General features: G+C 29.3%; 3 protein-coding genes across 39 annotated transcripts in view; 2 read left to right on the top strand and 1 right to left on the bottom strand.

Moving 5' to 3' along the window:
• LOC107996000 (7SK snRNA methylphosphate capping enzyme) overlaps window positions 1–5,037 on the bottom strand; it is a 29,299-nt gene extending 24,262 nt beyond the window's left edge. For 27 of the 37 annotated variants that reach the window (XM_062082180.1, XM_062082173.1, XM_062082165.1 and 24 more), the window contains exons 1-4: window positions 3,979–4,979; window positions 2,093–3,398; window positions 1,782–2,000; window positions 748–1,679 (exon numbers count right to left, since the gene is read on the bottom strand). In XM_062082180.1, the coding sequence (XP_061938164.1) occupies window positions 748–1,679; window positions 1,782–2,000; window positions 2,093–3,388 (2,447 nt within the window). In that variant the 5' untranslated portion in view covers window positions 3,389–3,398; window positions 3,979–4,979. Of the gene's footprint in view, window positions 1,680–1,781; window positions 2,001–2,092; window positions 3,399–3,978 lie in introns of all 37 variants that reach the window. The other 10 variants (XM_062082187.1, XM_062082186.1, XM_062082184.1 and 7 more) reach the window with 10 other exon arrangements.
• A 509-nt stretch (window positions 5,038–5,546) lies between these two features.
• LOC107995767 (uncharacterized) lies at window positions 5,547–11,499 on the top strand. Its single transcript, XM_062081102.1, has 6 exons — window positions 5,547–5,696; window positions 5,779–6,196; window positions 6,488–6,682; window positions 6,762–6,908; window positions 9,340–9,515; window positions 11,404–11,499. The coding sequence occupies exons 1-6, from the start codon at window positions 5,547–5,549 to the stop codon at window positions 11,497–11,499; spliced, it is 1,182 nt and encodes a 393-aa protein (XP_061937086.1).
• LOC107995895 (putative mediator of RNA polymerase II transcription subunit 26) overlaps window positions 8,232–11,709 on the top strand; it is a 69,014-nt gene continuing 65,536 nt past the window's right edge. The window contains exons 1-8 of the mRNA XM_062082121.1: window positions 8,232–8,373; window positions 8,501–9,061; window positions 9,283–9,453; window positions 10,214–10,273; window positions 10,380–10,559; window positions 10,623–10,960; window positions 11,130–11,365; window positions 11,443–11,625. The gene's annotated coding sequence lies outside the window, so the exon portion shown is untranslated. The remainder of the gene's footprint in view (window positions 8,374–8,500; window positions 9,062–9,282; window positions 9,454–10,213; window positions 10,274–10,379; window positions 10,560–10,622; window positions 10,961–11,129; window positions 11,366–11,442; window positions 11,626–11,709) is intronic.

The following is an 11,709-nucleotide window of genomic DNA, read 5'->3' as shown; positions in this document are numbered from 1 at the left end:
CTATTATTATTACTATTATTATTATTATTATTATTATTATTATTATTATTATATTATCGTTATTCCTTCTCGAGTCTCATTCTCTAATGGAGCATCACACGTTGTGTCACATATATAACACCTGGTAATAGTAATAGTCTCTTATATTCAAAATTAATTTCAGACGCGCTAATACAAATTACATTACACTGAAACTCTCACCAGGTATCCTAAAAAGAGAACTATCTATTTATACTCGGTGTAATTAACTCGGAATTAATTAAAAATCTTTATAAAGAGAGAGAGAAAAGGAAAAAAAAAGAAGGAGAAGAAATATGGAACGGATTGGGAAAAAAGGGGAGGGGAAGGAGGAGGAGGAGGAGGATGTAGATCGATCGGATCTACATGCGAACGTGGTAGAAATCAATTGTCAATATCTTATTTGTCCATAAATAATAATAATTACTTATCCCTTTTTTTATTCGTTTATCGTTGCCGTGTTTTCGTCGAGATTGCCTATGAAATCTGGAAATAGGATATTCCGTATTGCAAATGATATTATTCGATACTCATATTTCAACGCTACAATGTATAAATAATACCACTGAAACCAACACAATACTTAGTGCCCGTTTAGGATGTTTATGAGAGGGGGGGGAAAAAAATGGATGGAAAGAAGAACGAAAATAGGAAAGGTCGAACAGCCTAAGTCTGTATGGTAGCACCGTTTGTTTTTTTTTTATGTAGAGGGTAAAAATATCTATTTACGTGTTATCCGAGATCAATTCACAATGTTGCCTTTCTGTTTGCTTCTTCACGCAAGGACTCCTCAACCCATTTCCCAATTCTTTCCATTCCTCGGTCTTCGCATCCTTTCTACTCTCTTCGTCGTTGCTACTTTTATTTAGATGATTGCTCGAATGACGCTTTTCAATGCTCGTCGACTGGATATTTGATTCGTTCCTTCTTTGCTCCTTTTCCGATCTGCTGCTACTACTTATGGAAACTGACGCTTTTGATGTATCTTCCTCCTTAACCTCTGTTATCCTTTCAATTTCGCTCGTAACAGATCTGAACGTTCCATCCACGTTTTTGAATTTCTTTACATCTGTAACAACGTCTTCCGTTTCTATATTTCGCTTTCTTAACGTTTGATTTTCAATCGTTGATTTATTATTTAGTTGTACGTTCTCGGATGCGCTCGTTATATTCGATTCGAATTGACTTTCCGTTTCTATCTTATCGTTTTCTATATTTACATCCACGTAACACATTTTCGAAGCGTCTGGTGGTTGATTATCATTATTGTGACCAAGTGTATCGTAGCACGGAGTTGCGCTAGGGGCATAAACATTCTCTAACTGATCATATTGGCTCATGGATTCATTGCTTTGTTGACTGATCTCTGACATATTCCCTTCTTTAGCGTCTTCCTTCTTGAACAATTTCCTTTCGTATTCCTTCAATTTCCTTCTTTCCTCGTCCCTTCGCTCTTGTCTATTCAACATACTTTTCCTAAAATCATCTTGCGATAAATCTGCTTTGGTGAACAAATGGATCGGCCGTTGGAATCCTTTTGCAGGATGGGGAGGAATCGATAATACCTCACATTTAGAAAAACCGACTTCAGAAGATAGTAGATACTGGGTGAAATTATGTGGTCGAAACTCAATACTTTGATAATTCTTGTATATCCGTTCCTGCAATTAGAAATAAGATTAATATATTTTTATATACGATAAATTCTCAATATATTTGTAAATATTTATTTTTACGCGTCTAATTGGAAATGGAATACTCACTGTGAGATTCTTTTTCTTAGTATAACTGCTCCAACCTTGAGGTTCTAATATTAAAACTCCACTCGGGCGTAATTGTGCATACATACGTTTGAATGCTTGTTTTAAACCTGCATCTCCAAAATTCAAGTGTATCCATTTAGTTATCGATAAACAAAGAATTGCATCAAATTGTGGTTGTTCTGTACATAATAAAGAATCATCCTCGAGCACGTAATTACCCTAAAAATGTATATATATTTAGATTTCTTTTATAACGATTTATAAAATTTATTTAATATAATTTATATAATTTTTTTTTTATGATATGATACCTGTACAAAATTAACATTGTAAGGGAAACCTTTGTGACTTTTATCTTTTGTGAAACCTGGAATATCTACTGGGCCATAATTGATTGGCATAGATATTGGGAAGAAGTTTACATCCTGATGATCACTGTCTTCATTACCAGCAGGAGACTGTACACAATTGACATAATGTTTGATATTTTTTCGAGCTATATTGATAAGTGTTCTATCAATGTCAATACCAGTTACACTGCGAGCAGAGAAATCTCTTGCAACAGAAAGGGTAATGTGGCCAATATTGCAACCAATGTCTAATACATCTTTCCCAATAAATAAATGTTTTCGCTGTGCAAATACTGTCAGTCTTGTGTCCATTTCGTTATGAGAATTGCGATATCCATAATACCTATTATAATTTCCATATTGATAACGTGCATCTTTCTCCCTGAATTTGGGCATTGTTTGTTTCTTTTTTTTGTCTTGACTTGGTCTATGTTGCGGTCTAGGCTTCCATGCTCCGGGTTGAGGAATTACAGGACTGACAATTTTATCTTTGACATCTAATTTTCTTAATCTTTTATCTTTAGGTTCCTCTAAACCTTTTAAACGTAATTTATTCTTGTCTTTTTGTGGACTTTCCGGTTTTGATTCTTTAACTTGACTGGATGCATTGATTGGTGGTGAATTCAATGATGGTTGTTGCTGTTCTATTTCAACATTTTCTGAAACACTATGTTCCATAGGTTCTGCAACATCGATACCATCACAGTCTTTAATTTTAGTTTCAATAGAATCACTTGCATCGTTCCCAGAACCAGAAGATGCTCGTTTTTTCTTTCTATTTCGTCGTTTAGAGCCCTTTTTTGTCGGTGATATAAGTTGTTTCTCATATTCGTCATTGTCATTGCAATTGCTTAGGTTCAAAGGATCACAGATATTTGGTGGAATTATGACTTCAATAACTTCTTTTTTATGCTTAGGCGTTGGTAATGGGCTAGACTTGGGTGTGACAGCATTCATAGCTCTATTTATTTCCTCATCTTGCATGCTATTTAAATTTAAAGGATCACATATGTTACCACCAAGCAGAAATTTTGTGGGTGGAATAATTGCACCTTCCTTCTTTCTACGTTTGTATGGTGGAAAAAATTTACCATTGCTAGTAAAACTTTGTAGACGCTTTCTACCAAATTTAAAATGACGACTATCCTCATGTTTATGCTTTTTATGAGAAGAATTAAATGTTTTTCTTGATTTATCATTTTCCTTTTTAGTAATTTGACTTACTTTAGTAGTCCGATCAACTTGTGCAGATGACATGTTTAGAAACCTAAAAAATAATTAAAGACAATTAGAAATGAATGATTGTTTTTGCATCAGAAAAAAATTAAATGTAAAAAATAAATAATTCAAAAATACAAATATAAATGATAAATTTAAATTGCAAGATTTTAAATAATAAATTATTTATTGACCACTGTACACATAAATTCTACATAGTGAACAAAAACTTTCGAAATAAAATTTCGAATTGACATTATATATGTAAATATAAAAATTATCATAATAGAGATATATAATACATAAAAGAAAAGACGTTACATTAAGTTGTAAAATAATTCTTCTTATCATATACAAGAAGTGCAAATACATTATCTCATAAGAAATTATTACATAAAATCTTTTTCATATTAGGTTCATAAATTCAGAGCAATAGTAGGCTATCCAATCATTTGCTCGAAAACTCTTTACGATCATGTATACTCGGCTCTCTGCGTAAATTTATCGTTCCCGCGATCGCGCATGCGCAGATTATGGTTTATGCGTTCTGTAAACGGATGGTCGCCTGTGCCTAGAGTTTTCGTTCTGAATTTTTGTCCTTAATTGCCTTGCTAAACGTATAAACTTACCTTCAAACGTTTTGCACACTGCTTTAGTTTCACTTCGACGTACTTTTTGTCCGCATTAAGCACAAAAATCCACGTTTGTCACAAGATATGTGATGCACCCAGCTCCGAACTGTCGTTGAGCGCCCATCAACGATGGCGAATAGCTGCTTCGCTTGCTTTGCTCAAACTCCATTTTCTATGTGGGTACCCGAATGAGCCGAAGATAGCTTCGGCAATTTTCGGCAATCAAATATAATTTGATCGGAGAAAAACAATTTTTCAAATACTATATAAATGTGAAATTCTTAAAGAATTGTAAAAATTATTGTAATTTATATATTTAAATTTTCTAAAAACTATATTTTAAATATAACACTTCCGAATCACGATATATGATGTATACATATATATCATATATATTATATGTATATATTATGTGTATATATATATATATATGTATATATTATATACATATACATATACATATATGTATTAAATTGTTTTAAGATACGCGCGCGCGCACACATACATATACATATGTACACATAGCTATAGATATATAGATATATAGATATGAAATAAACTATCATTTGTATTAATGTAAATAAACTACACATTTGTAAATATTGATTACTAATAGAAATGATGTAAGCAACTAGTTCTAATTTATATATGTATTGTATATGTGTAAATATAAAACGAATAATATCAAAAATATAATTAATTTATTATTAAATTAAAATAATTTAATTAAAAAGTATTAACAATCTAATTATGATATTTTACATATAATTATTCTTTAAAAAATTAATTATTGTAATAATTATCGTATAAAAAAAATTAATTTAATCAATGTGAATGTAATCATGATTATTTTCTCATTTCATACTATGTACGAATGATAAGTGATTAATAATTAAAAATATTACTTACGTATCACAATAAAAATAACACAATTATATGATTTAATATATTTAAATAATTAGAAGGATATACTTTTAATATAAAATGCAATCTTTTTTAAATCTTATACATTAGGTTTATAACGTACAACAAACACGACTGACACTCTTTTGAATCGCGAACGATGGGAACAACGAATTAGAATATAACTGCGCGCGACGAAATTTCAATTAACCAATGAAAGTAATGGCGGCAATTGTAAAATTTAAAAGAATCTAGATTAATTTGTTTATTTTATTTTACCTTTCATTTAATTTTATTTAATTTTATTTTATGTTATAATTATTCAATCAATTTAGATATGAATGAACAATTCAATATTGTTTAACATCATTTATATAGATATAACATAAGTTTTATACATGTTTACGATAAATATTTTATACGCTTGTCATTTGTTAAAAAATTTTAATTTTTATTGGTTCTCGTTGCTTTGCAACAAATACCGTGCAATATGATATGCGAACCCCATTACAAACGCGGCGGGTTCCTCATTCACTCGTAATTTTTAATCATAATCCCGCGATTTTTTTTTTGTGATAAATTAAACTGTTTTTCGTTAAAAAAAAATAATACTTTGATACTCTTTGGTACACAGTGTTATAGTATTAAATTAAATTTCAATCATGCATCAACCCACTCGAAACGATATCCAAGGAAGAAATTTTCTGTTTGAACGATCAGATTTGAATCGACGAACTCCCACGATACTATTTGAAAAATGGGAATTCGAGCAAGTAAATCGTTCCAATTCGTCAACAAATTTTTTGTCACAGGTATCATAATGGAATAATAATTTTTTTATAATGTATGTAAAAAGTTGGTAAAAAATTCACATTTATATCCATCTTTCAATAGTTCAATTTATCTCATAAACAATCGATTGAAAATATGTCTGACTCGTTTTATACCCCACCGATGGAAAAGAAAAGTATACCAACGCCGAAAGCGCCAGTGAAGTACAAAAAACAACCTAAGAAGGGAGATTTAAAGCCAAAAAAGTTGTATTACACCGATGATGAATTAGATGCTTCAAATACTATAGATAGCGGAATTCATATTCCATTTGACGAATCAAATAATACTTTGTTTCACAAACACACGACTAAATGCAATAGATTCGATTCTTCACAAAAGCAAATACGTAGATTACGCGCCAAATTAGACAGGATTAAAGTACAAACGAACGATAAAGAAAACGATAGAAATGTTTTAGGAAACAGATCCGTGAACGTAGTGAACAACAGAAACAATGTAGCACAAGAATCTTCTGTAGGTAGGTGTATAAACAGTGAAAAGAAATGCACGCATATGTTGAAAACTAATACTGATGTCAAAGAAAAATTAACACATTTTCGCGTGTAACAGTATACGTTAGCTGTTAATTTACTTATAATAAGTATGTTACTATTAAGGGAAAATTGTAATAAAATTGTATGATATAATGCTATTTTATAAACTCATAGATTTATAATAAGTAAAATTTATGGAAACTTAAAATGTGTTAGATATTTTAATGAATTTAATATTATTGAAATGGTATTTTTTTTTTTTTTTAATTCTTCAGTATTCAATCCAAATGCAGAAGAATTATTTCAATATGATTTTAATTGGAAACAAAAATTATATTGGCTACAACCTAAGAGGGATATTGGTTTATGGATTGAATGCTGCAGAAAAAATTGTAAAAAATGGAGATATGTTGAAGAATATCATGATCCATTAAGTGTACCCAAAATATGGTATTGTGAAATGAATTATGGTTTGTATATTTTTTTTTTAAATTTTATATATTTTATATATACATATGTATTAATATTAATATGTGTATGATCTCACAGATAAATCAATGGCATCTTGTAACATACCAGAACATCCTAACTCATTTGCCATAAAATCTAATTTAATTGAAAATGCTTATAATGCAGGTAGTATTGTTTGGGCACATATGAAAGATTTTCCATGGTGGCCTGGAATAATAAATGATTGTCCTGATACTTTTACATATTATAAATTACCTAAAAATTCTTTTATACCTGTAAAGTTATATATTTTTTTTTTATATAATATTTTTTTTAACAGAATAATAAAATATATATAATTTATAGATTAAATATTATGTTACATTCTTTAATGAAGAAAAACTTGAATGTGCTTGGATTCATAAACGAAGTCTTAAACCATTTGCAACATATAAATATAATCAATTAATTAAAAGGGTATTTATTTTTTCTAAAATTTCATCTCATTGATTTCATTATAAATAATACTAGTTGTTGTTACAGACCAAATTCCATGGAATAAATTACAAACAATCCTTAGAAAAAGCATATAAAGTAGCTACGAATGCTCTTTCATTATCAATATTAGAAAGGTTAAGAGAATTCAGTTTTTTGGCACAGTATGAAAAATTTTATGATATTAATAATAATTCAAATCAATTAATCAATAATACCATGAAAAGGAAAGTTTTATTAGAAATGGATACAAATTCAGATGATGAAATACCCTGTTCAAATCCCATAAAAAAGCAATACACATTGAAAGAATATTATTTAAGAATAATATGTAAAAATCAAGAGATATAATAAATAACTTTTTATAGGAATTTTTGTTAGAAATAAAAAAATTGTATATCGATATTACAAAATAATAAAAGATTTATACTTATGTTCACAGTAATCAAATTATGTTACTCAACATAATTTCAGTTATACATTAAATACACTTATGTTATTTTCTCATATAACTTGTAGCACTGTCCACGCCATAACAAATAAAAAATATATTTCGAATATTTGTTTTTATAAATTATTTCTCACATTATTTATTGTGTTTCAAATTGTCAAAAACATAATGTATGAATTGATGTAGATCAATTAAATTACTTATCGACTAATAAAAATTATCGGTTGAGTATCAGTTCAATTTCTTAACTAATTCATTGAAGATCCACATGATGGCAGTACTGAACTGAAAAAAGAAGCAACTTTATGATAAATATTTTAATTATAATATTGAAGTAGAAAAATATTTAATTAATTTTTCGACTTTCAAGATTGTTTGAAATTAATTTGGAAACAATTGTCGTTTAAATTACTTTTAATCATTTATATTATTGCGATAATAAAAATTTTTACTTAAAGAAATATATTTATAAACAATTTAAAAAATACAGATTTCTAAATTTTATTGTCTATTATACTTGTAGTTTCATACAAATACATTTAATTCTAATATTTAAATGTTCAATCCATTAATACAATTATTCTATGCTGAATCGGTAATATTAAAAATAGCATTAAATACTCAAAAAATCTTAAGATACGAGACGAAAAAGTGTATCAAATATATATTTATTTTATAATTTGTCTATTAATTAATAAAACTTCTATCATGTATGTATATATAAAATTACATCAATCGTTGATTCTATTTGTGTTTTATTAAAAGGTAAAAAATTTTAATTATTTGTGTAAATACGTTTTCACAATTAATATATAATCGAGATTAATAACCTATTATTTATTAATACATCGTTAAGATTGACAAATTTATTAAAATATCCTGTTTTTTTTAGCAAAATAAAACGATTTTATTACATAACAAGATTGAATAAAAAAGTTATCAGTACCTATTATCGAAATACAATATTTTCTTATATATTACGATGGGAACGATGAATTTCTATAGATCATTCTTGAACAGCTATCCTAATAATATTAAAATGAAAATGTTCGATGCAAATTGATGATGCTGATTATTAAGCTGCCGCGGTTTTTCTTTTATAATGTTTGATTAGGAACATTCATTCTTTCAAATAGAAATTGAACGTATATAAATGCTTGTAAATCGATATGTTAATGTGGCGCAAAGTTCGGCGGAGTCGTTGGGTCAATGTGACGTCAGCGGATACGAAGACCCTCGATGTGCTGAACTGCGACAATATTTGCGTTTAAAATGTTTCTCAGTTGTGCATATGCATATAATATGATCGTAGTCACTATATTGACTTACGACAATCTTTTCATTTTTGTAAGAGACAAAATACGAATATTTTTTTAGTAATAGATCTTTCTTATTATTTCCATGCTTTGATATGCATTCATGAATAATCATAAGATTTTTAGGTTAATAAAAAGTAAGTATATATATTTATATACATATATACATACATAATATGAGTTCTAATGTGCTTGAATGTTTACACTTTTTTTATTGAAGACGTAAAATGATAATTTGCTTGAAGGTAATATATATTTTTTTTAATTTTGTAATTAAAAAACAAAAAAAAAAAAAAGAGAAAAGAGTAAGAAAAAAATCATCATCAAAGTAATTATCGATATTTTTTAAACGTTCCAGAAAATTAAAAAGAAATCAAAAATAGAGAAGAAAAGAATAAAAGTAATGATTGGATAGGCTGTCTGTTCCTTTCAATGACCCCTGGACCATTCTCTGATTCTTCAGAGTTAAATACTTCCCTCGGTTGGTTCCAGAATGGAGAAAAAGAAAATGATAACCCCAGATACTGTGGTGAGCATATACATGCTTGTTATCATTCTCGTAATAGTCAGACGATCGTGTTGCTAACCGAGGTATAGTCGGGTTATCTGGTCTGTTTGTCCTTCGTTACAATTTCGTTACGTTTCTTCGCGTTTTTTTTTCGCTCTTCACTTTCTAACCAGGATCGCTTATTAATTATATCTCTATCGATATTTATTTTCATTTCTTTTATTAATGTTAAGTGAACAAAATAAAAAAATCACAGATTTTACATATATTTCGAGGGCATGAAAACCGCAATGTCGGTTTTAAAATTAAAAAGTTAGGTTACTACTGTAATGTAAAAATTATTAAATAAAATAAAAATATATAATTATAAGATATATAATATTTATAAAGACATATAATTTATAGATATATAATAATTCAAATAATAAGTTTCGATATTATATTTTTAATAATTATTTTTCGAGAAGTTTCCACATCTTATTCAAATTATTCCGCTTAGTTTCAAGGTTCGATCATATTTACATACATGTATTTTTAATGCATTCTATGATTACATTAGTATTATATGAAAAGAAGCATCTCTTCTATTGAGAAAGAAATAGAGAAATGAAAAATTATAGATATGTGTGTAAACGATATATATTTATCATTACTAACAATTACTTTATTAATAAGTTTCTGATAAGGATATAAAAACCATGTAATGTGTTCGATTATGTAATGTATTTTTTTTTCTAATATTTTTTTATGCAGAATACAAACATAATACTATTCGTTTCAGGTGGCAGTGCAAATGGCTTCTAATTAAAAAATCATTCGATTTGTAATCCTTTTTTGTTAGGTAAGATCGGATGACGTAAATATTCTCTCAAAATAGATAAAAACATCAGAAAATATTTTATCATACGATAAATTCGTTTTATCGATAATATTCATGAATTTTTCAGACACGTTGTTTAAATCAATTCTGTTGATGGCGCAATGTGATATTATAACGGAGGTCTATTTTAATTACCGTTAATTAAAGTGTTCCGGTTATTAAAATATATTTTCTATAGTAGTGTATATTCAAAACGGTCGAATATGCGAAGTGACAATCATAAAGAAGAGTTTTATTGATCGTAAAGGTATATTGGTTATATTTTATGCAGTTTGGACCGAGGAAGTTGAAATGGAACTCGTCTTTCTAGCGATCGTTTCATGCCAACACGCTTAGGAACCATCGTCGTATTACAATAGCACATATGTAGTTGACAAACATGGGAGCGGCATATTGGGTCGATGGCAAAAAGAATAAAAAAAAAAAAAAAAAAAAAAGAAAAAGGAAGGACATAGAAGCTAGGAAGGATATAGCGAGAAAAAGGATATATACTAGTGACTCGACCTTTCTACCTTGTCTACATGTATTTCACTCGCTTTATATCTAGGTGTGGCTTATGTATTCCTTTACCTCTGTGAACTATTCGCATTTCCGGTATAATCCCCCGTTCGGGAGAGTAACAGTGTTGGACTTGGAAAATTAACTCCGGTTTGAAACTTCTTTCTTGAAATCCATTTTCTTTTAAAGATTGAAATATTCGTTTGTGATATATTATTCTATTTTTAAGAGGAAATTTAGTATCAAGATTAGTAAATATGCATAATATTCGAAAATATTCAACCTTCCCCAGAATTCTAATCGATAAAATCTTTTGCAGGGTAAACAAGAGTCTCAAGAGAATGTCAAGGGATCGTAGAGTGGTAAAAGTGAAAAATTTTAAGGAAAACTGTGCTCTACAAAAGACATCTGTTTGTAAGGGATGTTTAATCGATACGAGCAATCGAAGAAGGAGAGACTAGGAGGGGAAATCATTCTGGACGCTCTTCGCTTTTGCATAATTTCATGGTTCCTGACCTCGCAACCGACCAAGCGAAAAACTATAACGATGCTCTGGTATAACGCCGTTTCTAAATACGCATATACGACTCTAGGTAAAGCCTCCTCTGACTAAATGTGACTTTAACGAGCAGCAACGAGGAACGGGGAACGACCTGCGCGCGGATTCGGGCGCGGTCAATGCCGTCTAGATGCTTGCTATTACTATCCGGACCGTCTGATATTTTCGTCATGGCCTACTAATACACTCCGCAAATTCTCGCCCTACCACGGGGGTCACTGTTCGAGGATGACGTGGTCAAGGAAATATGCCGATCGTGAGTAGTGTCACTGACCGTGATGGCGAATTTCTTCATTTTTTATTCTTTGAAAACGAGCCAACCGAGCCTGTTGCATTCTCT

This window comes from Apis cerana, linkage group LG11 (assembly GCF_029169275.1).
Source record: "Apis cerana isolate GH-2021 linkage group LG11, AcerK_1.0, whole genome shotgun sequence".
NCBI classification, from domain to species: Eukaryota; Metazoa; Arthropoda; class Insecta; order Hymenoptera; family Apidae; genus Apis; species Apis cerana.
This window is presented reverse-complemented; position numbering and strand designations above follow the sequence as displayed.

Excerpts from the sequence above, each read along its gene's own strand:
- LOC107995767 (XM_062081102.1), top strand. The coding sequence starts at position 5,547 with ATGCATCAACCCACTCGAAACGATATCCAAGGAAGAAATTTTCTGTTT. Across the intron at positions 6,197-6,487 it reads AGCACAAGAATCTTCTGTAG|TATTCAATCCAAATGCAGAA; the intron begins GTAGGTGTATAA and ends TTAATTCTTCAG. Across the intron at positions 9,516-11,403 it reads CGATCGTGTTGCTAACCGAG|GTAAAGCCTCCTCTGACTAA; the intron begins GTATAGTCGGGT and ends ATACGACTCTAG.